At 43.6% G+C, this 26,128-nt stretch overlaps 1 protein-coding gene across 2 annotated transcripts; it reads left to right on the top strand.

Moving 5' to 3' along the window:
- The first annotated feature begins 531 nt into the window (after positions 1–531).
- Positions 532–26,128, top strand: rae1 (ribonucleic acid export 1). Of its 2 annotated transcripts, none has more exons than XM_055652050.1 (13): positions 532–678; positions 2,755–2,846; positions 4,876–4,980; positions 6,165–6,257; positions 12,869–12,955; positions 14,100–14,186; positions 15,482–15,553; positions 16,555–16,662; positions 18,386–18,492; positions 18,578–18,656; positions 20,000–20,194; positions 20,977–21,062; positions 25,933–26,128. In XM_055652050.1, exons 1-13 carry the CDS (start codon positions 660–662, stop codon positions 25,937–25,939), a joined length of 1,137 nt encoding a protein of 378 aa, XP_055508025.1. In that variant the 5' UTR covers positions 532–659; the 3' UTR covers positions 25,940–26,128. The 2 variants fall into 2 exon arrangements, with proteins under 2 accessions (XP_055508025.1, XP_055508026.1); XM_055652051.1 differs by lacking the exon at positions 532–678 and adding an exon at positions 1,126–1,279.

The raw sequence follows: 26,128 nt of genomic DNA, 5'->3' as shown, positions 1-26,128 counted from the left end.
AACCACCATTCAGCAGTTTTAATGGCAATATTCAGATTGGTTCTTATTTGAGCAGTGTGCTCCAAGGTCAGGTGGATTAGGGTAGAGTAAGTGCAGTGAATAAATTGAGATTGAATTTTGTGAATGAAAACATCGGGAGGGAGACAGGTTCAGTTGGATCAGGGATTCTGAAAATGGGAGAAAGGGTCCACAGTCTGGCATGAAGAGACTTGGTCAAAAAAATTGGCAGAAAGAAGCAGCAGAAAAAACACAACATCACGAAGGGCTTAGAACTTGGGGCTTGGAGGGGTGGAGCCAAAATCTCTGCTAGACCGATTATTTGGGGGAATAAATTAGAGAAGCAGAAGAAATAATAAAAAAACACGTACAGCATATCACTCCGTGGGGTAAGTGAAGAGAAGGGGAAGGAGGATACAGAGGGTTCGAATTTAACTTTGTGATCCATGGTGCCAGAAAGGAAAAAAGCTGATTTGTTAAAGCACTGAAATGCAACGGAGGATGAAGTAGAACCAAAGAGAGATCAGAGTGAGTCAGTCCTGCTGGAGAGAAGTAGAAAGCATGCGTTTGCAGATGTGTGGCATTAAGTCAGGATCTCGGAGCGTTATGAGAACAGCGATTTAAGATTTTTTTTAAAATATGGAAGGTATCTGAGTTTCTGGATGGACCAAAATGTGATGGGTAGGATTTCAGTTTTAACACTTTGGTTAGGGTGCATTTGGAGTATTGTGTGGCGTCCTGGTCAGCCATTACAAGGCTTTGGAGAGGGCGCAGATCCCTGTACAATAATTTCGAATTTTCTGTCCCTAATGCCTTTTCAAGCAGTGTTTTCCAGACCTCCACCATCCCAGAGATTGTGTGTGTGTGTGTGTGTACGTGAGGGCTGCCTGTGACTGGTGTACGATCACCCACAATGGGACCCTTGAGGCGTACTGCAACGGCCCCACTCCCCGCCATTGGGTTGAACACCCTGTCAAGGACACGCTTGGTACCGGGGAATCTTCAAACCGTTCCGCGCCGAGCGCCCCGACCCCCTCTCTTCTTGCCAATAAGGCGAGGCCAGTCGGGGGTCGCTCACTCGAGGTTGGTCGCGGCGCATGGTTTCGAGCCCGGAAGTACGTTCGCATTTAGATCGACCTGCGCGGCTCCCGTCCGCCCGCCCGCCTGCTCCTCGCCGCTGAGCATCGGGCCGTGGAGAGCGGGAGCCGGGAGCCCGGGTCCCAGTGAGAGCTCAGGCCCGTGGAGCCGTGTGAGGCGGCACCGTGCGTGCATCAAGCCCCAGGTAGCGAGCGGGACTCGGCGGCCCGGCGTGCGGTTGGGAGCGGGTCGGGGCCGGGGAGCGACACTAGCCTAGGGCGCGGATAAACCGGATCGTTGCTGCCGCATGTCCTCAGCTGGCATCTCCCTCACGCCTCCCCATCCCCAGGGTCTGGCAGCCTGCCCCAATCCCCATGCTCAAACTCGCTGCCTGCCCCATTCCTCAACCACAGGATCTCACTGCCTCCCCCACTCCCCATCCTGAAACTCACAGCCTCCACAATCCCCAGGCACTTGCTACCTGCCCCTCCCGCAGGTCATCATTGTACTTACCTCCCCGACCCTCAGTCACTGCATCCCTTCACAAGTCCTTGATGCCTGTCTCTCTCCCTCCCTGTACTTGCTGTACCTTCCCCCTTCCCCAATCACTCACAGACCCCCCCAATCTCATTATTACCTTTTCTTTCCCCTCCAATCTCCATGCCATCAGATGGGGCTTCCATCACTCCCATCTGAACCGCTGTGTTCTCAGATGGAATCTTCCCTCGCTCCCTCATTTACTATCTCTTTCCCCAACCCCACTTACATTGAAGGGTCTCACCCATTCCTTCTCTCCAGAGATGCTGCCTGTCCCGCTGAGTTACTCCAGCTTTTTGTGTCTATCTCCCACTTACCTTGGCTGGGTTGCCAACACATGCCAAGGTTTCTACACTGTGATGACTCCCACTACTGTTGCTTATCGCTTTGGATTCTATCAGTTTGTCTTCCATCCTGCTATTGTAACACGCTGTTCCTGATGTTCAGTAATTAATCCATGACCGGCCAGTGTAGTTATATCAGGCTCAAGAATTAATCACGATGAGAACAACTCGTGCATGTTTTTTTTTAATTATTGTTAGTTGACATGGATCAATGTGTTTCCAAATATTGACTTTTCTTTAAAATAAAAATATCACCTAATTTTATTGTGCATCCACTACAACGTTAATTTTATTGATCCTGCTAATTAGTTGGTTATTAAAATGTGCTTGGCAATATAGGTTAGAATACCTTCCATAACACAGACACCAGGCCATTCAGCCCAACAGGCTTCTGTGGGTGTCTGTCCTATTGCAGTATTCTCCCACCCTAACTCTGAACAAGTGGTTCCAACCTTGGTGTACTTGGGGAACGGAGCAGACCAGTGTAGTGGGAAGGTGCACCATGACGATGTTATGGTAGGTTCCTGGAAAGTTCACAAATGAAATGTTAAAAATTGCTTGACATGCTGGTCTAAAAAGAGCGGTCTGTAATACCACCAGGCAATAATGGGATGGAGGAGTTGAGCATGCACACAATTTACAGAGTAATACCAAGTGGAGCTTTTATTTAAAGAGGTTGGGGATTGCTGCTTACTACCAAATGCTTCTGGTCATAAATGGCAGTGGTCAATAGGTTCTCGGCTATTTTAAAGTGTGCTGCTATGATCGCCATCTGACGTCAAAATGTAATTATTAACAGAGTCTAACATGAGCCTATTTGGAACAACTGGAGGGTTTGGAACGGGGGGCATGTTTGGAGGGACAGCTACAGACAACCACAATCCAATGAAGGTAAGTACATCAGTAGGAGCTAGAGTCAAAAGTGCTGGAAATACACATCACGTCATCTGTTGAGAGGATGTTGACCTATATAACTGTTTCTCTTCCTCAGCTGCTGTCTGGTTTGCTGAGTATTACAAGCATATTTCTCCATATTTCCAGGGCATGTCTTAAGCCCCTGTCTCCTTCATCTCTTTGAAAGCAAGTATAAAAAGCTTGCAAATTAAAAACTAAGCAAAAAGATGAACCCCTTTTTGAACAGTTGCTGTTTCTTGGGCTTCATGCTAGACCTCCGCTATCTTTTCCTAGTGCCTTTGCATTGAATTTTCATTTTACTCTAGATTTTCTCTTTCCTTGCAACTTGCCATCCCTGAGCTCACCTTTGCATGCCACAAACTTCCTATTCTGTAAGTCCTATTCACATTAAACCACTGACTTGTCCAGCTTACCTTCGTACCTAAAAGCAAAGTGGCGGAGTAACTCAGCGTGCCAGGCAGCATCTGTGGTGGGAAATGGACAGATGACGTTTTGGGTCGGGACACTTTTTCAGAGTTTCCTTCCAAGCCAGTTTGTGTGAATGATTCTTTTTGTGCACTGTTCCAATCTTCAAATAACTCATTTTTGAAAAATATTTTCCAATTTTCCATACTCTTCATTTTCTGCCCTTCTCCCCGTCAGCACTACCACCGCGTGACTCTCCCTTTTCAGATTTCTAAATCTCACAGTACTGCAGTGACTATATCAATGTAAAGTAATGACATCTTACTCTATGGCCATACTAAACGACTCCTCCTTAACTTTCTCAGCTTGGCTGTAGCCCCGATGGACTATGCCATTCCTTTGCAGAGGATCTCTTCCACCATCCATCTGGAACTAGACTTACCTAGTTTCATTCTTAAGAGTTGTAGCCAGCTGCAAAGGTTTCTTTCAAGGATTTATCCACGACACCTATGTGTCTCATTTGCCTAAACGTGACACAGTTTAAAATAACATCAGATTCCATGGGTTTACATTGACCTTGCCTCAGATCAACTTTTGTTTAAGATTTATACTAGTCTTTGTTACATTTGACCATTCCACAGTACTCTGGCTCGCCTCCCACAAACTGCACCTTCTCCCCCTTCGATCCATGCCCCTCGTTGGATCCCGCTCCATTGACATGTCAGTTCCAAAATTCTTGTTCTTGTCCTTGTACCCATTTGGAATCCCCCCTTCCAGTCCAAACCTTCTCGTCAAACTGTGCAAACCACTAAGATACCTTCTGTTCTCCAACTATGACCTATTTGTTCCTCCACCTCTGCCGGCAGTTGTGCATTTCAAATGCTGGAAGTGATTGATGAGATGATAAATGGGGATGTTTTATCCCCCTATGGCCGCATGGTGCCAATAAATAGGCAGCTGAATGCGAAGTTGGGAAATGCAGAGTTTTTTATGGCTAATTATGGTCTGGTAAAGTGGAAGCTAGAAGGATGGAAGGTGAGGTTGAAGATGCCCCATTGTTGCAAGAAACGTGCAAATTGGAGAAGGAACTCGGACTAATGTAGTGGCAAATCTGAGGAAGAGCAGGTGGAATGAGAAACTCAGATGTCAGGGAGAAGGTGCCATAAATAATTATGATGTGTTCCTTTATAACTTTTGGAGTTCACTCCTTTTGGAATAATTCATCTAATTTGGTGATGGTTTTCAAGCATTGTATGTAAACGTGCATGGAATTCATTATTTGATTTTACTATTCACGCAAGTATAAAAATAAGAAGATGAATCAAAAGTGATTGTTGATGCCTGGCTTTGATTTCAAAAGCTTGTTTCTGGAGAAAAGGACCCTGTGTGGTGTGAACAATTGTTAATGGAGCATTTAATTTCAATGTCATTTAGTTAGGTGAGGAAAGATAGAGGATTACATTTCTGAGGAATTATTGCAGAAACAAAAATGCTATTTTACTTTTTAGGACTGGCATTAATTGTGGCTGCGTTGGAGCGGACTATGTTTAGTGATAGCATTTGAATTGTCGGACTAATATTAATCAAATTATTTCCACAGGATATTGAAGTAGCATCCCCTCCCGACGATAGCATCAGCTGCCTAGAGTTTAGCCCCCCTACATTACCGGGAAACTTCCTAATCGCTGGATCCTGGGCCAATGATGTGAGTAACAAATCTGTTTGTGATGCCCCTAATTTGCAATCCTACATGTCTTAACAAGTGTCCTGCCTACACTAGTTTTTCCACTGAAGCTCCACTTTATTAGTTGCTGTGTTCTGTATTCTGATGGCTTTCATTTGTAACCAGGTTTGGGGGAAACTAGGTGCTGGTTACTGTTCAGCACTTGCTGATTTCAAACTTTTGTTTCTTGTTCTATCTCATTTCCCTTTTCACTTGTGCCATCTTCTGTTTTGTTATTTGATCATCCTGCACCATAGTACAAACATTCCCTTTCTCCATCACAGCTAAGTGACTTGATTGTGTTTCTTCTTCGTAGACAGACTAACAAGTGAAGTGTGTATTTCCAATTATTTTATCATTCTATGACGTGTTTCTTCAAAGATCGTGACAGGTTATGCCTACTCATCAGCTGCTTTATAATTCATCGAGTTTTGAGTCTTATTTTGCATTTATTAAACACCACTCATCAATATGAAGCAAGGAGAGGCATAACTGTGTGGCCGCTTCGGCCGCTAATGCAGATGGAACAATCTAAGACAAATTTATTCTATAATAAACAGGGATAGGTGCCAGCTGCATCCTGTTACATGGAGGACCACCATCCTGCTATGTGTGGCCATTGACATATGTCCTGTCTTCCATTCGCTTTGCTCTCATGAATGATTAAGTGTTACAGGCTAATACAGTGTTGACTGGGAAATTAATCTGCATGATTTCATCTGCCTACCACTGATATCTGCTGACCAACTATTTTGTGCTACTTCCCAATTTCAGTTGCATCAGAAATTATATTCAGTGGATTCCTCTATTTTCTTTGGAAGTCGTAGCTTTTGATGCTCAGTGTGTTTGAGGATACATCAGTTAGCTAGTCTGTTTGGAAAAGAATCCTGTGTGTAGACTGGAAACAGTCATGATAGAAGTTGGGGTGTGCAGATTTGTCATCTCTGTGACCCTGTTTGTTTTTTTGGAACAACTTTTCTAGTCTTTATATTTGATTTCCCCTTCATTTGTTTTTCATTGGCTGTTTATTACAAGCAGAAATCTCCTACCAAAGCAGTTCTTCAATGATCTGTGTGTTCTGTTTGTTCTATGCCACATTTAGCTGTTGGAGTATCATGATTGTTGCATTTGTGCAATGTTATTGAACTGTGTTTTTAATCTTGAAGGTGCGTTGCTGGGAGATTCAGGACAATGGACAAACTGTACCAAAAGCCCAACAAATGCACACGGGTCCAGTGTTGGACGTCTGTTGGAGTGATGTAGGTCTATTTATTAACTTTACATTTGTTCTCAATTGTTGAACGGAGTTCCAATTAGTTCCAAGTTCTAATTAGGAAAATGATTAGGAAGTCTCCTATATGTTTTCCTATACTATACTTCCCATGGCACTCACTATTGTGTTTTGGAGAGAGTGAAGGCAAATATGGAGGTTTCAGAGAGGGGGGGGATGCTTATTTACAGTTACTGCAACAGGATGGATGCCAGACTAACTTTGAGTAGGCCAATTAGCACAATCGTTTTTTTTAAGTTGCTCTGTTATGTTGGTACAGGTGCACAACCTTTTATCCGACAGCCTTGGGACCTGACACTTTTCGTAATTCAGAATTTGTTGGTCTTCGGAATGGAAATTTTTTAGCGTAGATTTTAATGGCTGGCTCAGTGGTAGAGTGCTCGGCTCATATCGGCTCGAGTTTGCGCCTTGATCCCGGCAGTTACTCGGTCGCGCGTTTGAGTCTTCAATGTAGTTTTTTCTTGCAGAATAATTGTTTGTATGAAATGCAGTGTAGGAGAGGTGTACTGACTGTGTGGGCAGAACTTTGGAAGTGATTGCCCACCAGTCTAAAAAGCCGCTGTGTCTCCCTGTCCCTGGGATAGCAGGGGGCGATCAAACAGCACAATACCCCCCTCCCCCTCCAACTCCAGAGGAATCCTCTCCCCGATGGGCCGCTACGGCGACAAGTGGCAGTTTGCCCACAGCCCGAGTTGCGCCACCCCATGAACAATTCGTACCTTGCACACCATCAGCGTCTGCCCCTACGTGTTCCTCTGGAGTTGGAGCGGGGCTGGGCTGGAGTTGCTGCTGGCTGTGGGTCTCTGGGATCTCCGTGCTTGCAGTGGGCCTGGGGGCCGCTGTCCCGTTGGTCCTGACGTCTCCGGCCACCCCCCTGGACTGGAGCTGAGACTGGGAACTGTACCGCCCTTGCCCCCTCCCTCTGCAACTGCAAACAACCCCACTCTCCTGCAAGGGCGGTACAGTTCCCGGAGGATAGCAGGTGGCCGGAGACGTCAGGACCAACAGGAACCCGCTCCCCGATGGGCCCCTACGACGCCCCGAGCTGCGCCCCGTCATCCGCAACCCATGTTCCTCTGTAGTTGGAGCGGGGCTGGGCTGGGCTGCTGTTGGCTGTGGGTCTCTGGGTTCTCCGTGCTTGCGGTGGGCCTGGTGGTCGATGTCCAATTGGTCCTGACGTCTCCGGTGACTGCACTGACCTGCTGGCTGCCATCGCCGACGTAAAGACGGTGCAAAGCCCCCACGCCGGTGCAATGAGCGGGGAGCTGGAGAGGGGAGGGATGGGGTCACACACACATGGCCGGGAAGCAGAGGGGTGTAGGTGGGGTGAAACTGAAGGGAGCGACAATCTGCTGCTGCCTGCACGCTGACTTAAAAAGTTCCCACGCAAGACTCACGATACACTGTGTATCTTGAACTTTTGTGAACTTTTTAACTCAGCGGGCAGGCAGCAGCAGATTGTCAATTATGAACCCTCCCGCGCAGTATACCCTCACCTTCTCTTTTATGAATGGGGATTTAGTTCCCCTTTCTTCGAGGACCGACCGGAGGTTCTGCTGTCACCTCTGCGGGCCGCCCTCGGTGAACGTTTTCAAGGACCTTTCTTCAAGGACCGAAAAAATGTCGCTATTCGGAGGTTTTCGTTATTTGGATTGTCGGATGAAAGGTTGTGCACCTGTATTACATTTGTATCGCATGTTATGTGCATCTCTGTTTCCGGATGCCCAATTTCCTGTTAAATTTCCTGTCAATTTCATGTTGCACCCTTGGCTACTGATGCGCTTAATCTTTTTAAAGCTGCCATCTTTTAACAAGCTGAGTCTTTGCATGACGAGATCTCCCTGCTGTACTCCAAGCCCCCAGTTATTGATAACTGTATAACTCTGTATAACTTGGAATAAGCAGGGAGGAACTGGTGGTGGCCATTAGAGGCCTGGTCGCAAGTCTGCCTACACCTGTGATCACAATGTCAGTTAGCAGAAGGGCCCATCAGAATGGTATAATATTCTTGCTTGCTTCCCACGCATTCCTGGTCAAAAACAACAATTTTTTCCGATTACTATCGGGAACACATTTGGATCTTAGATACCCTCTATAATGATGAAATGGTACTTTATTATCATGTGAACATATTTACAGTGAAGTTTTCTTATTGCATACAGTTCAGTGACAATCCTACTGTACATTAACCCCAATAATACTAAGTATAAGTGTGTACATCATGTGAATGTGATAGTTGACAAGCTAGTGCACACAATGTACGTCATCCCAAACCCAACTGTAATTATCTCCAACAAGCATATGAAGAAGTAGCTGCTTGAGATCAGTGGAGTTCTCTCCCCTTGCCCCTCACAGGGTTCATTGGCCCAGGCTCAGTAACTTTGTCATTAGCCTTCCTTTCATATGTTTGTACTTTTATTTCCTGATGATAGCACAGTAATCGGCTTTATTGGCTATGCATCCAGGCAATAATGCAGTTTATGCCCTTATGCAGCCAGACCTATTGACAATCATCATTCCCATTAAACTTTTATTGACCACCATCTGCAGCAAGAGTCAATGAATGTACTTGTTTCAGGACTACTTCACTGAGTTTAAAAGTGGCTTGGATCAATCGAAGGTGGACTGGCATAGCTGTACATTAACATATGGCGGTTTTCAGAGGTGCTGGTTCAGATAAAAGGTAGACACGTTCCACAAATAGCAAAGCTGAAGGTCCCTGGCGCAGAGTTATAAGTAAGTAAGTTTATTGGCCAAGTATTCACATACAAGGAATTTGCCTTGGTGCTCCGCCCACAACTAACAACATGACATACAGTGACAGTCACGAATGTCTCAGAAAACACTAAACATTCATAATAATAATAAAACATTAATGATAAAACACCATTGATCAAGCATGTGGTAGCTGTGTGGAATGAGCTTCCAGTGAAGGTGGTGGAGGCAGGTTCGTTTTTATCATTTAAAAATAAACTGGATAGTTATATGGACGGGAAGGGAATGGAGGGTTATGGTCTGAGCGCAGGTATATGGGACTAGGGGAGATTATGTGTTCGGCACGGACTAGAAGGGTCGAGATGGCCTGTTTCCGTGCTGTAATTGTTATATGGTTATGTGAACCAACAAAATACCAGATCAAAGGGAGGCTACAGATTTTTGGCTGTTGAGTAGAGCAACTACTCGTGGATAAGAACTGTTTTTATGTCTGGCTGTGGCAGCTTTGACAGTCCGGAGTCGCCTTCCAGAGAGAAGTGATTCAAAGAGTTTGTGGCCAGGGTGAGCAGGGTCAGAGATGATCTTGCCCACTCGCTTCCTGACCCTTGCAGTGTACAGTTCATCAATGGAGGGAAGGATGCAGCTAATAACCTTCTCTGCTGCTCGGACTATTCGCTGCAGCCTCCGGATGTCGTACTTGGTGGCTGAGCCAAACCAGACCATGATGGAGAAGATGAGAACAGACTCTATGATAGCCGTGTAGATTGGACCATCATTGCCTGTGGCAGATAGAAACTAGAAATATAAGCAGAATGCGGTTATGTTAAGTCCAGTTTATGTGCCATTGCGATCCGAGGAGAGAAGATGCAGGGAACTGAGAAAGGAAGTAAGAGTTAATGTCTAATGCCTGGGAATACTTCAGTGGATTGAAACATTATTTTGGTTTTATTGACTTCATCTTGTTAGGTGAGGCTAGAAACCCTCTTTGGACATGGGAATGGTGTCAGAGGCCTGAAGAATATAAATCTTATACCCTGCTTAAAGGTTCTTTCCTCTAACAGGAGAGTCTTGGTGATAGAATCTAGGACAAATCTAGGGATGTAATCAATGCAGGAAAGCATGGGATTGCTACCAAAAAGAGCACTTGAGTAACATTTGAACTCGTGACCGTGAGGCTTGATGGAAATGGTGTTGTGTCCTTTAAAAATCCGATAAAAGAAGCACATAATAGGCTGAAGAAGGGTTCCAACCCGAAACGTCACTGGTTCCTTTTCTTCGTTAGCCGGGAAGTAGTGTTGCCTGATAAATCCCCAGCTAATAGGCTGCTCCCAGGTACTTACTTAGTGGATGCCTATTTCCAAACACTTTAGATTCAAGTTAATTGCGGGTAGCAAACGTAACCCCACTTTTTAAGAAGGGAGGAGAGAGAAAACGGGGAACGACCAGTGCTAACATCGAAAATGCTAGAGAGTTATTAAAGGGGATAGCAAATTTGGAAAGTGGTGAAATCAATGGACAAAGTCAGCAGGGATTTACGAAAGGTAAATCATGTCTGACGAATCTTATAGAATTTTTTGAGGATGTAACTAGTAGCGTGGATAGGGGAGAACCAGTGGATGTGGTGTATCTGGACTTCCAGAAGGCTTTTGACAAGGTCCCACATAAGAGATTAGTATACAAACTTAAAGCACATGGCATTGGGGGTTCAGTATTGATGTGTGGATAGAGACTGGCTGGCACAATGAGTAAACGGTTGGCAGATACATGGAACCGCAAGGCTCAGTGCTGGGACCCCAGCTATTTACAATATATATTAATGATCTGGATGAGGGAATTGAAGGCAATATCTCCAAGTTTGCGGATGACACTAAGCTGGGGGGCAGTGTCAGCTGTGAGGAGGATGCTAGGAGACTGCAAGGTGACTTGGATAGGCTGGGTGAGTGGGCATAGATGCCCATTGTGGATAAATGTGAGGTTATCCATTTTGGTGGCAAAAAACGGGAGTATTATCTAAATGGTGGCCGATTGGGAAAGGGGGAGATGCAGCGAGACCTGGGTGTCATGGTACACCAGTCATTGAAGGTAGGCATGCAGGTGCAGCAGGCAGTAAAGAAAGCGAATGGTATGTTAGCTTTCATTGCAAAAGGCAAGGAGCATTTACTAACAGACCACAATATTGCGTACCCCACCAGAGACCTTCACCAGACTGACATGTCAGGACATGAAGAAAGACATAGACTTGCAAGGGAAACTTACAAAATTCTTAAGGGGTTGGACAGGCTAGATAGGATTCCCGATTTAAGTCCAGGACAAGGGGTCACAGCTTAAGGATAAGGGGGAAATCCTTTTTTCACACAGAGAGTGGTGAGTCTCTGGAACTCTCTGCCACAGAGGGTAGTTGAGGCCAGTTCATTGGCTATATTTAAGAAGGAGTTAGATGTGGCCCTTGTGGCTAAGGGGATTCGGGGGTATGCAGAAGGCAGGTACGGGATACTGAGTTGGATGATCATCATATTGAATGCACCGAAGGGCCGAATGACCTACTCAGTATTTCTATGTTTCAGAAATGCTGCCTGATCCGCTAAGTTGCTCCAGCCATTTGTGTCTATTTCCACCAATTTAGTTTTATAGTTAAATCTGCATGATAACAACGACCATGCATGAAAATGATAGGAGATGGGTAGAAAAAATTGACATTTTGTCTGCAGATTAGTGGGAAGTATAGAGTGATACTTGTTGTGCCACTGGGCACAATGGTCTTGGATACATGTAATATCGGCTATGATTTCAAAGATGATCTGAAACTTGAAAATATATGTCGTAGAGCTCAGTGTATAATGGAATATTAATTGAATATCCCAATGGTTACAGTTACAGATTGAGAAGCACCTCAGCCCAGTTCACACCAATGGATTGCCAAACTCTATGCATCAATTTTCCCAATTAAGCTACTCTATGCTTAATTAATAGGCAACATTTCCTAACACCACAATCTCCCACCACCTCAAAGACACACAGTGCAAGGGAACATTGTCATCTAATTCCTTTAAAGTCCTGCACCATCTTGACTTGGATTTATTTTACTGTTCTTTTTAAGTCCTTTGTTTTTCGGTGCAGCTTCTCTGAACCAAGAATGCACCAAATACCAGTATTTAAAATGCAGACCATCCCACTAATCCCAAGATTTCTTTTTAAATCTGAAAACCTACCCGAGTACCAAATAAGATCAGAACGGTTGCTCACCATTAGAAACAAAGTATTTGTTTGTTTTTTTGTGCAGCCATCAAGTTCGTAAGTGATAGGAGCAGAATTAGACCATTCAGCCCACCAAGTCCACTCTGCCATTCAATCATGGCTGATCTATCTTTCCCTTAACCCTATCCTGCCTTCTCCCCATAACCCTGACAGCGGCACTAATCAAGAATCTATCTATCTCTGTTTAAAAATATCCATTGACTTGGCCTCCTCAGCCTTCTATGGCAAAGAATTCCACAGATTCACTATCCTCTGACTAAAGAAATTCCTTGTCTCCTTCCAAAGGAACATCCTTTTATTCTGAAGTTATGATCTCTGATCCTAGACTCTCCCATTAGTGGAAACATCCTCTCCACATCCACTCTATTCAGGCTTTGATCCAGTGTTAATGGTGGAGGATTGGGTTGTCTACAGAAACTTTTATTAAACAGCACCAAGGTAGTGCTTCATCAAACACCCGTTGCCTTTGTGTATAAAGTGTATGTTGACAGTGGAATCGCTTTTCTGTAAACTGTGTGTCAATGTATTTGCTCTGTAGAGTGGTGTGTTACGAACTGTTCACATCCTTAACATGTCATTCTTTAATCTTAATATATTCTACCTTATAAGGACGGCAGCAAAGTGATCACAGCATCATGTGATAAAACTGCAAAGATGTGGGACCTCAACAGCAACCAGGCGATACAAATTGCTCAAGTAAGTGAGAAATACAGTATTCAACACCAGTTCAAATCAATGTGTTCAGAACCAAATCCATAAGAAGCAGAATGAACAACCTCTTGAGTTTGGATCGTATGTATTTCTTTTCAAACTATGTAAATCTAAAAGCACCATGATCGAAATCCTATTTGGTTATGAGTTAGACTGCCATCAGTGTAACTGAAGCATGCTGCAATGCCTGGGTTATCAGGACAGCATGGGATCTCTGGCAATGGTGAAGCAGGATAAGGAACTAATCCCACAAAAGGAAAAATGTGAAGAAAAATCTCCAAGCTATTTTCTCGTATCCTTCTGGAAGCGAGTTTCTTCTAAAGAAATGACACATCCAGGCGATGTATCCAGAGTGTCCTGTGCAATTTCACAATGTGCAAAAGTGTCAAAAATGCATTTGCTTCTTTGGGCAAAAGTAAATGTCACCTGGAAGTCATATTGGTAACATTTGCACACTCACTGTGTTTGAGTAGTAACTAATGATATTGGTCTTACAGCGAATTCTATATATGATACCTGGGCTTATTGAGGAGCAGTTTCCAGAAATTGCATTGTTGGCTTTATCCCTTGAGTTTAGGGGGGTACGGTTTGATCTGATCGACATATTTAAAACATTTTTTAAAACACAGCACAATAGAACTCGGTCTTGAAAAGTTAAGGTGTAACATTCAGGAATGAAATGAGAAAACACATGTGGTAGTGAAATACCACCCCTTCTTGCAAGCAAAATCAGTTGATGCTGGGAGAATTTAAAAAGTTGATCAATAACTTTGTTGGTTGTTGTATCAAAGAATCTGAGGATAAGGCAGAAACTGAAAATTGTGATTATAGATCAAACATGATCCAGTTATGTAGTGAAAGAGACTCGGGGAGCTGAATAGTCTCCAGCTTCCAGTGGAGTCGGGATGACTTCATGTTCATTATTATTAACAAGATCATTATTATAGTGGCAGACCTCTAGGAGCTCACATCACTGTAGACATGTAAAAACTGCATGGAATTAGACTGCAACTTTCTCTTGTTTACAAATGGAGGCGCAAGAATTTAAGGTGGCTGCGTTACATAGGCAGCGTGCAATTGCCTGAGTCTGATTGCAGCACAAGTCATATAATATGTGTTTGAACCACAGCACGACGCTCCTATTAAAACCATCCACTGGATCAAAGCACCTAACTACAGTTGTATAATGACAGGAAGCTGGGACAAGACGTTAAAGGTATGAATTAACTTTTGATGACATTCGGTTCCTGTAGCACGGTTTCACTGGCAAATTAAGCGTTCACTGGCCATCTCAAGTTACACTGGCAGATACAAATGCTGGAGACTCAGCAGGTGAGGCAGCATCTATGGAGCGAAGGAATAGGTGACGTTTCGGGTCGAGACCTTTCTTCAGACTGGTGTGGGTGTGGGGAAGGGCGGGAAGAAGAAAGGAAGAGGGGGAGGCCATGGGCTGTGGGAGAGCTGGGAAGGGGTGGGGAAAGAAGGAGAAAGCAAGGACTACCTGAAATTGGAGAAGTCAATGTTCATACTGCTGGGGTGTAGACTACCCAAGAGAAATATGAGGTACTGCTCTTCCAATTTACGGTGGGACTCACTCTGTCCATGGAGGAGGCCCAGGACAGAAAGGTTGGATTTGAAATGGGAGGGGGAGTTGAAGTGTTGAGCCACCGGGAGATCAGGTTGGTTATTGCGAACTGAGCGGAGGTGTTGGGCGAAGCGATTGCCCAGCCTACGCTTGGTCTCACCGATGTAGAGCAGCTGACACCTAGAGCAGCAGATGCAATAGATGAGGTTGGAGGAGGTGCAGGTAAACCTCTGCCGCACCTGGAAAGACTGTTTAGGTCCTTGGATGGTGTCAAGGAGGGAGGTAAAGCAACAAGTGTAGCATTTCTTGCGGTTTCAAGGGAAAGTACCAGAGGAAGGGGTGGTTTGGGTGGGAAGGGATAAATTGACCAGGGGGTTACGGAGGGAGCGGTCTCTGCAGAAAGCCGAAAGGGGAGGAGATGGGAAGATGTGGCCAGTGGTGGGATCCCGTTGGAGGTGGCAAAAATGTCGGAGGATTATCTGTTGTGACAATTATACAAATTACCCTGGAATAGGTGGTGGCCTTGAATCTCTGCAGTCCATGAGATGCGGTCACTTCACTTGTATTTCTGGGATTTGGGCAGAGTGATGATGAAGATACCATGATTTCAAGTCAGATTGCTGTGAGTTGTAGGGAAGCTTGAGATAATGGTGTTCTCAAGTACCTGGTAACCTTGTCCTCTTGCAACTGCCTGTGCCAGTTGTAGCGAGCCTGCTTTTTGCCACTGCAGACCTGACTGCGTGGGACTGAGTCCACTTGCCAGACCTTTATCCTTGCCTTTGCTGAGCTGCAGACTCTTCTCCTTAGCACAACCGTTCATTTAAAAGGTTTTATGAAAAAAGCCAAGTTTGAATGTCACAATATTATTTGTTCTTTTTCATGGTTTGATGATTGAAATACTAAAACTCTTCTCATTTGTATTTCAGTTCTGGGACACACGTTCGCCAAACCCTATGCTGACGTTGCAGTTGCCTGAGAGGTGTTACTGTGCTGATGTGGTAGGTGGATAAATTTAAAACCATGCTGCCAAATACATTTTAATGTTTAATCACGACATATGGTGTTGTTAACACACCAGCATTTATTGCCCAGCTACATTGTCTTTGGAAAAGAACAAACTTTAATCCTCCTCACTTACCTTGTCCCTTTTGTAATTTATGTTGGTCAGGATAGTTGTAGATGAAATTAGAACATGCTGATTAAAAATGTTCATCTCAAATGTCTGTGTTATTATCTCTGAATAGTTGAAAGGATCAGAGCCAACAGGCAAGGTATGAGGTGAACACTCCTCCTGTAGCCATAAATGTCTTAATGCCAGCGTATGCCAGCCGGAGTTCTTTTGAAATTAAATTCTAATTATGCACCCTTTACAAGAATCCCAAATGGATTTCCACCCAATGTTCAAGTGGATTTTGAACCTTGGACATTCAGATTTAAGCAGGAATCTGGTCAAGACATTGCCCGACAAGAAATTGGAAATTGTGAACGCAGCCCAGATCATCACACAATCCAACCTACCTTCCATTGACTCAATGTAAACCTAACGCTGCCTTGGCAAGGCCACCAGCATAATCAAGGACCAGTCGCTCCCCAGCCACTCCCTCTTCTCCCCTCTCCCATCAGGCAAGAGGTATAGAAGTGTGAAAGCATACACCTCCAGATTCACTTTCTTCCCAGCTGTTATCAGGCAACTGAATTATCCTACCATCAACTAGAGAGCAGTCCTGAACTACTATCTCCCTCATTGGAGGCCTTCAGACTATCTTTGATCGTACTTTAGTGGAGTTAATTTCCAGCAACCCCAAACATCTTTCATTTACAAGTTATGATGGTAGAGAAGGAAAGAAATGTGATCTTGATGCTACCACTTGATGTGATACTGCATCATTTTTGTTACAGGCATTCTTTCTGGGGTAGTGTCAGAGCATTTAAGGTTTTGCAATAGTGCTGTGGTAAACAGCTGAACATGCATGATCCCTGACTTGTTCTTTTTTGACAGTTGTATCCCATGGCTGTTGTTGCCACAGCAGAAAGAGGTCTAATAGTCTACCAGCTCGAGAACCAGCCATCCGAATTCAAGAGGATAGACTCTCCCCTCAAGCACCAGGTACAGCGCAGCAACACAGAAAAAATCATGGTCTTGCAGATACTAAAAGCCCTGTCCCACAGTACAAGTTCATTCCAAGAGCTCTCCCGAGTTTAAAAAAAATCAAACACGTGGTAAGCACGGAGAATGAACGTAGCGGGTACGTCGGAGCTCGGGGACGTCTCTTAGCGGCTCGTAACGCTAACGGCAGGTACTCGGGAAGACTCGCTAACGGCAGGTAAGCACGGGAAGACTAGTGAAGATTTTTCAACATTGAAAAATGTCCACGAGAGCCCCGAGTACCGACAAGCGGCCATTACCGTAAATCTCCGAATTCGAATCAGAGCAAACTCGGGAGAGCTCTTGGAATGAACTTGTACCGTGGGACAGGGCCATTTTATAGACATGCCCAGGTGCCCACTCACCTTGTGCACTTGCTGTATGGAACCTGTTAGGTTTACAAGTAGGGTTTGTGATTTATTTTCTTTCTACATGTTTTAAACAATTTGGAGCATTTAGCCATTGTATTGCATCTTGAGTCAGAAATTTCAACTGTCGTTTGAGATTTAACAGCTCAACTGAAATAAAGTACATTATTATGGACCTCTTTATAATGGATTTTGGTTATAGTGGACGAAATAGACGGAATGACACTACTGAAGTTACAGATAATCATTGTTATAACGGACCATGAGTGGAAGGGGAGTGGTGTCCGTTATTGCCGATTGTACGTAGGGATTTGCATCAGCCACCTAGCGGTCACTCCATGTAATAAGTTATTTTCAAATACCGTTCTTTTTAATAGAAATATATTTTTATTACTGCAAGCTAAAAATACTGAAGGCTGTTTGTTACATTGTTTAATAGACTATCTTTACAGAAGTGTCAATCGAAGCAATTGCTTGTCGATGTCATGCCCTCCCAAAGTGTAACTAGCAGCCTGTGTCCTTGGAGACAGTAGTGCATGATTACTGTGGAGCACTCCGTCCACTATATCCAAAATCCATTGTAACCAGGTCCATAATAACGAGGGTGGATTGTACTTTCTTTCAGTTGAGCTGTTAAACAGACTGTCCAGTCAAAAGAATGAGAACAATTGCATGATGTTCTTGAGGAATGCACGGGTGTTGTCTGACCAAGTATCTGGTTATTCTTAATGACATAGCAAGCTTCCACAATTAGCAAAAATGTATTTGCTATATTTCCAGTATCACAACAGCCACTATATTTGAGAAAGTACTTAATTGGCCCTAATGCTCTGACACAACCGTGACACAAAAAAGATGAAATGAACTATAAGAATACAAGGATTCCCTCCTCTGTCTGACCTTCCTATTTCTTTGTCCCTTGTCCCAAAATCTGGAATTCTAGCAAGAAAATCAGTCCGTTTATCAGGAAAACTTTTAACATGATCGTGATTTGGTTGAAGTTGTTGCAACATAACTATGTAACATCTCTATGTAAATGTACATGTGTAGCCTGTAAAATGTCATGTTCTTATGATTTATTAATTAGTTAGGTGTAAATTAAACTGTCTGGCAATATTATACGTTAAATATTTTGATTTGCGCTGTTTTGGACAGGCAAAAGACAAATTTAGTTGTCATTGGGTCTGAACATTTCCATGAGTCAGCTTGAGAAAGGATATTAAAGGGAGTAAGGTTATCTATAGGATCCCTGTGTGCTTCTCTCCTATGCTCTCAGCTCTTCATTTTAAGTATATCTACTCGCTAATCATTTTCAGCATCGTTGCGTTGCCATCTTCAAAGACAAACAGAACAAGCCGACAGGATTTGCACTTGGTAGCATTGAAGGACGAGTAGCCATTCATTATATAAATCCTCCCAATCCGTAAGTAACCCCACTTTTTCACCATTTCCTCTTGCTTGGTGTGTGCTACTTGTTTTATAACTCTTGCTTCTTCATTACAAATTAGTGCAAAAGACAACTTCACTTTCAAGTGCCATCGGTCTAATGGAACAACCAACACATCTGGACCTCAAGACATTTACGCTGTGAGTAATGTAATGTTCATTTTTTTCCCTTGTGGTTCTGTTCATTGAGGTCATCAGCTGAGGGTAAAAAGCCTAGTCTAACATGAAGACAGGCACCTGACAGTCTGACCATAGTTATCAGTGCTCCCACTAATTGGATACACAATTATTTGCTTATTTTTGATATATTTGCGACGAGATCAAGAAAGTGGGAGATTTTAAAAGTAAAACTGTAGTTGAACAGCAGAGGCCTTTTAAGGTGTTACGGTACACTCCCAAGAGAGGCAAGAGATCAATGATTGATTAAAGTCGAGCATCAAAAGAGTGTATGTTAGTGTGTGAGAGCTAAGCTGATTACTGAAAGTTCAGAGGAGAAATAAAGAAAAAAATAACGGGAACAAGAGGCTGAGAAAATAACAACCGCCAATATAAAAGAAAATCTAAAAGCATTCTATTGGCATGTGATCTGGAAAGGGGTAGAAAGAGGAATGGTGGAACTGATCAGAGCCCAGTAAGAAAACCTGTTCATCAAGGCTCAGGATATGGCTGAGATACTAAATGTGTACTTTACATCAGTCTTGAGCAAGGATGTTGCGAAAGTCTCAGCAAAAGAAGGTGTCATTGAGATTCTGGATGCTCAAATTTAATAGAAAATTATATTGGAAATGTTAGCTGCATTTAATTGTTGAACCTGCTGTTCTCGCTGGAATGTATCTTAGACACTTGCTTGTTATGACACAGAATGGCCCATTCGCCCGATCAGGCCTTTCCAGTCATGCAATCCTATTCCCTCTACTCATTCAGGTGTAACCCTGCAATTTTTAAACTCGCATGCCCATCAATAGTCTTTTTATCCTTTTTGTCACTCAATCTATACTGACATAATTTTCAGTAGCCAATTAATCTACCATACCCGTCCATTCCATCCACGGATGCTTGCTGATCCGCTGAATTTCTCCAGCACTTTGTGTATTCTTCATGTCATCTTGCAGCTCCAAGACAAATATTCTTGAGTTTCCTCGAACATTTCCTTACATTGGATTCATAGGTTGCATGCAAGTTGTTGTAACTGGTTTATCTAAAAATGTACTGATCAAATGCATTGATTAAATTTATTGTGCGCATGCACGTGACTAATGAAAGTGTTTGTCAATTTTTACTTACTGTTCAGAAATTAACCATATCTGGATTCATAATTTTTTTGCCCTGCAAATAATAGGCTGGACATCCCAAGACCAATCAGGCCTTTGAATTTTTCAACTTGCATAACAAAATCCCAGGAACTAGCAGGTTGTTATCAATGTGCTCTTAATTTGATGCTGAGTATGCTAAGTTACCATATAACGCCCCTGTTTCTCTCCCAGGTGAATGGAATTGCATTCCATCCAATGCATGGCACTCTTGCCACTGTAGGATCTGACGGCAGGTTCAGCTTTTGGGACAAAGATGCTCGGACAAAACTGAAAACGTCGGAGCAGCTTGACCAGCAGATTGCTGCCTGCTGCTTCAACAATAATGGGAACATCTTTGCATATTCGTCAAGTTATGATTGGTCAAAAGTAAGTATAACTCTCCTGTACTCTGAAGATATTTGGGAAAGAGGCAACAGATGAGGAAGATAGACTGATTCACCAAATAACATTGTGCACCTGAAATACTTCTGGGGCAGCTCTGCAAAGAGCAGCTTCTGGTGCGGTGAAGGGGAATTGACATCTGGATCTTACTCATTGCACATTACATGTCAAATTTGCACGACTAGTTGGGAACAGTCAGTGCCAAGAACCATCTCTTGCTCTATATCCATGACAGAAGTTGTTGTACAGGAACCAGGAGTGGGATTGCTTGTTGACTTTTGTCAAACTTTTAAAATCTAGTATTCCTTAATGCCACAAATTAGGGATCAAATCCAGAGAACAGTTGTTGGCAAGTAAGCTGGCCAATCTATCAGAGAAGCTTAATAGAATTTTCATTCTGTGAAAATTGTACTGTAACGATTAACATCCGTTGCATTCCGTTTCAAGCCCTGGTTCGTACTGTTTTGGAGCAATGGGATTGTCATGTTTTGTGCTGAGAGTAGCATGTTCTGAAAGACTAGAGATATGCTTGTCCTATGCCCACCTAATTGACCTTAATATTCCTACTTTGGTATTCTGTGCAACAAGCCACAGGGGTCACCATTATCTTATATAAGGAAAATGATCAACAACTATGAAATTGTTTATGATGGGTATGTGCTGCCCTAATAGATCAGTTCCAATGCACTATTTGCCTTCACTCTTGGAGGCTGTGCTGTCACTATTTTACATGACTAATACGTTTTAAAAAATGACTTTTTTTATAGGGTCATGAATATTTTAACCCACAGAAGAAAAATTATATCTTCCTACGTAATGCTGCAGAGGAGCTGAAACCCAGGAACAAGAAAGGGTGAGTACACCAGCCTGGCTTCCTGCATGCACCAACCCCCCCCCCCCCCCCCCCCCCCCCCCCCCCCCCCCCCCCAGTGTCTTCTCAAGATGTGAGCTGTTCTCTTTAGTGGCTGCTGAGGTTTTAATTTTTTATTTGGCTCCCAAGGGTTCTTGATGTACATGATTGACTGTCCTTAACATTGACAATATTTGTCGTGGGAGTTATTGGAGAATCTTTAGGACCATGTTTGGAGGAAGAATTGGAGGCTGTGGAGAAGGTGCAGAAGTTTACCAGAATGATGCCTGGATTAGGAAGTATTAGCTACAGGGAAAGGTTAGACCCCCCCCCCCCCGAACGCCAGAGTTTCAGGGGAGACCTTATAGAAGTAAATAAGGCATAGATAGGGTAGAGTCAGACCTTTTTCAGTGGATGACAATAACAAATACTAAAGGGTATAGCCTTAAAGTGAGAGGGGTAAAGTTTAAAGGAGGTGTGCGGGAGAAGTATTTTATACAGAGGGTGGTGAGTGCCTGGAATGCGTACTTGGAAGGTGGTCTTCTTATCGAGTCCACACACAAGATTAGAAGTTGTTCAGCCAGAGCAGAACATACTTCTCGGCATCTGCAAACAATGGTGTCTGTCTTGTTGCTCTTGTGAGCGGTGAGAGAAAGATTGGTCGAATCAGGGCCGCGACATGAACGCTCTTTCCTTGACCCCGGAAGGTGGTAGTAGAGGCAGATACAACAGTGGCATTTAAGAGGTCTTTAGATATTAGCAATGTTACAAAATTTTGAGATTTAAAAAATCAAGTCTGCAATTTATCCCATCAGATAAAGCATAACAATAAGTTTAATTTGACACCTAATTCACTTTCATATCTCAAGTAATGAAAAAGTTGTGGCCATTTTCATACTCGGAAATTAGCATCTTGTTCCCTATTGATTTTCTATGGACATAACAAAAAAGCTGTGATCGTGGACAGTCAAAAGCCCATAACCTTCTTAAAAATTAAGAGAACTGAATGAAATTTTCAGTTATCATAGATTGAACCATTCTGAAACAAATATAAAATAATCTTACTTGGATGACCTGAAATTAAAGCATATAATTAGTTAGTTACCCAATTGTAGCTAATTTCAAACTTCAATTACTAGATCTAAACATCTATCCATTTCTTAATAAATGATTAACATTTTGAATGGAAGGAATTTAGTGTCCAATTGCTGTAAATTAAAGTCCATTTTAAATCGGCTTTCTAGTGGGTTCCTGTGAACGTGCTGGTTTAGAACGTTCACATTGCGCTGGATTTGTGCCCCAAATGCCCAGAGAAATACTGCGGGATATAAAGAGCCCAAAATGAACTACTCGCTATAGAAAACTTTATATACAGGGTTCTTAAGAAGCCCCTTTTAATGTAAAAAATAAGGTACATACCTTTAATTGTTTGCTTTATAAAACCCTGGGGCTGCGAGAGGTCGCGGGTTTAGAGAGTGATTTTTAAACTACTATAACTATTATACAAGGCCATAAAAACTAATAATACCTTTTGCGACGGGGTCTTTCAGCGATTTTCCGTTAATGATTTACTAGGCTGAACATTTTCGATTGCAACAGCCTAGTAAAAAATCGCGTTTTAACCCGCCCCCTCTAAACAGCGCCAAAATCGCGCACACGGGGTGGGGCAGATTCTCAACGACAATTCAGGTAGGTTTTGTAACATACCTATAGATAGGCACGTGGATATGCAGGTAGTGGAGGTTATGTGCAGGAAAATAAGAGTTGGTCTGAGATAGACCAAGGCACTCTGGGGAAGATCAGTCCCATAGTCATTCTGTGCAAGACAAGTATCTGATCTTTCAGAAGCATTAAATTAATGTGTGATTTTGAAAGGAATTACACTATTAAATGTGTAACTGCAGTTGATTGAGAGCCCTAATTCTGAGGGGCTTCCTAACTTTTACTCACTTTTCCACTTCAAATTGGACCCAGGCAACAGCATTGAGGGCGATGGGAGATGTGTCCAAGTAATTGAGTTCCCCGTGTGAAATAATTGCCTATTTAAATTTTAAAGCATTTTAACCGCAGTCTCGATGTCACTTCATCAGAGGAGGATAGTTGGACAATGTTGCTAAGTTTAACCTGGCACAGGAACTAAAGATGCAAATAAATCTCTCTTGGTGATTGCACTGGCACCTCACCCCCATGCTTACTGCAAAGACCTGTGCACGCATATGACTTGCCTTTGATGTTTGGATTATCTGTGTTGGGCACTGAAGGCGAGTTGGGTGGGGGTGTGGGTGGAGGGGAAAGGCAGATTGGCAATGGATAAGATAAGGAGGGACAATTTGAGAGTTTACGATTAGACAAAGAGTACCCGCCTCCGCTGTTGTCTTTTAACATGTATAGTGCAGTGCATTTGTGGACAAGGCATTGGCTAGATCTTTGCCAACTGATCGATCAGGTTAACACAACAATGAGTGCTTGGGTGTTGTGTTAGAATGTGCAAGTGGACCCATATCTCTACAAGAGTTAGAACCTTCAGAAGACGATGAGAGAAACATGTCTTGAGAAACTCCCACCCAAGATAGTGGATTAGTTATCTCCACCTGGCCAGCTCCCCTCCCGGCCACAACACCCCCCCAAAAATAAATGCTTAAGGTCTTCAAACTAAAGCACATGGCTGGTACGGTCACTTGCCATTGTAATAGTGTTTTTCTTTTCAAAAGACGTACAGTTGGTGATATCCGTTCTTGAGTTGAAGACTGCACAGTAAGTACGCTGTACCACTCCTCTTGGTGAAGAACCAGACCCTGCTCTAATACCCACCCAACCGAGCAACCTGGGACCTGTGCCAGTTGTGGGACCTCTCTTCCAGGGACTAATTAGTTGCCTATCTTTCACGGTGTTGGAAATCTCTCCAGGTGTCACGTTTACTTAAGGCAGCCAAATGCACCAAGCACTTGTTAAGGGGTTAGGATTAAAATTCATGCCACTTTTCCACCTGCACCCGTTCTATTTATGATCTGAAATTTGTCAAATCCTTTTTCTGGTGTATTCCACACAGATTGCACTTGTCACCTTGGTGGATCTACTGGTACTCATTGGGTTTGTTTTTAATTGTTTGCATCCTAGTCAGTGTTTATCATTTCTAAAAGCTTTGTTGTGTCTTTATTCGTGATTCAAATAAAAATCCACAAAATGTTGGAAATACTCATGCGGCCGGACAGCAGCTCTGGAAAGAGTTCACGTCAGTCAGTCAGTCAATTTTATTTGTATAGCACATTTAAAAACAACTCACGTTGACCAAAGTGCTGTACATCAGTGCAGATACCTGTACTAATGTGCTACATACAATGATACACAGACCTAACAATACATAAACTGTAGGGCCTCAAAAACGCTAGGGAGTAGAAATAGGTTTTGAGCCTCGATTTAAAGGAGTCGATGGAGGGGGCAGTTCTGATGAGGAGAGGGATGCTGTTCCACAGTCTAGGTGCTGCAACCCCAAAAGTGCGGTCACCTCTGAGCTTAAACCTAGACCGCGGGATAATCAGTAGCCCCAAGTCGGCCGACCTGAGTGACCTGGAGGTAGAATGGTGGGTTAGAAGATTTTTGATATGGGGGGGGGGTGGGGGACAAGCCCGTTAAGGGCTTTGTAAATTAATAAGGAGCTTGAAGTTGATTCTGTACCGTACTGGTGGCCAGTGGAGAGTGGCCAGGATCGTGGTGATGTGGTCCCTTTTACGGGTACCCTTCAGAAGTCTCGCTGCGGCATTTTCACCAATTGCAAGCGGGACAGGAATGATTGGCGGATGCCAGTGTATAGGGAGTTGCAGTAGTCCAGGAGGGAGGAAATGAAAGTGTGGATGGTTTTTTTCAAGGTCGTCGAATTGGAGGAATGGTTTGATTTTAGCTATGGTACAAAGCTGGAAGAAACCCGCGGAGTCAAATATCACGGCAAGGTTTTAGACGTGCGGTTTGAGTTAGGAGGTTAGGCTTCCAAGGTTGCCTGTTATCGTTTTGATGGAGTCGGAGGGGCCGAGTAGGATGATCTCAGACTTGCTCTCGTTTAGTTGGAGGAAGTTCTGGGCCATCCAACATTTTATGTCCTCTAGGCAGTGCATGAGGCTGATTAGATTTGGCCGGTTGTTGGGCTTCAGGGGGAGATAGAGCTGTGTGTCATCAGCATAACAGTGGAAAGAAATGCCATGCCTTTGAATGACTTGGCCGAGGGGGAGCATATACAGAGAGAAGAGAATGGGGCCAAGGATGGAGCCTTGTGGAACCCCGCAGCAAAGGGTAGCTGGGGAAGAGAAAGAATTGCCTATGTTGGTAGAGAAACTCCTATCTTTGAGGTAGGAAACGAACCTGCTCAAGGCAGTGCCATCAACACCAACTCCGTACCGGAGACGGTTAATTAGGATGGTGTGGACCACTGTATCAAACTCTGCGCTGAGGTCGAGAAGGAGCAGGATTGCACAGTCACCAGAGTTGATGGCGAGAAGCAGGTCGTTGTGTACGTTTCAAGTAAATGACTTTTCCTCAGAACTGGGAGGGAGACCAACAAATGAGTTTAAGGGCAAAATGAAGAACTGGACAAATGGAGACAACTCGGGGAGGGGGTGAGGGGGACAGTGAAATTTGGCCTTTGCCAAATCAGTGTGGCCAATCTCACTTGTCTCACTCTGCTGACACTAACCATGTATGAGCCTAATCGAAGTCCCTTCCAAACTTGCAACAATGTTCCTCTGGGAAAGTTTGAGGAATTCAGGAGAGCAAAGTGTTCAGGTAATAATCTTTCTTTGCCAGGCAGACTCATTTCCAAAGAATCAGGAAAGTATATTGTTGACAGCTTTATGTAACAATCCGCCTTTCTTTCTCTGCTCAGGATTTGAGTGGCAACTGCTGGTGATTTCCCAAACAGCCTTGGAGGCAAGTGATCGAAGGAGGATATTTGAAAACGAAGATCCATAACTACAGCTGGTGTATGATTTCTGTCGCTTTTGCTGGATTCCACAGCATGTCTTGTATTAGATTTTCTTGTTTCGTATATTTTCCTGTAATAAAGTTTTCATTTAATTATT

The sequence above is a fragment of the Leucoraja erinacea genome, chromosome 21 (assembly GCF_028641065.1).
Source record: "Leucoraja erinacea ecotype New England chromosome 21, Leri_hhj_1, whole genome shotgun sequence".
In the NCBI taxonomy this organism is placed as follows: domain Eukaryota; kingdom Metazoa; phylum Chordata; class Chondrichthyes; order Rajiformes; family Rajidae; genus Leucoraja; species Leucoraja erinaceus.
The sequence above is the reverse complement of the archived record's forward strand: the minus strand, read 5'-3'. Positions and strand labels throughout refer to the sequence as shown.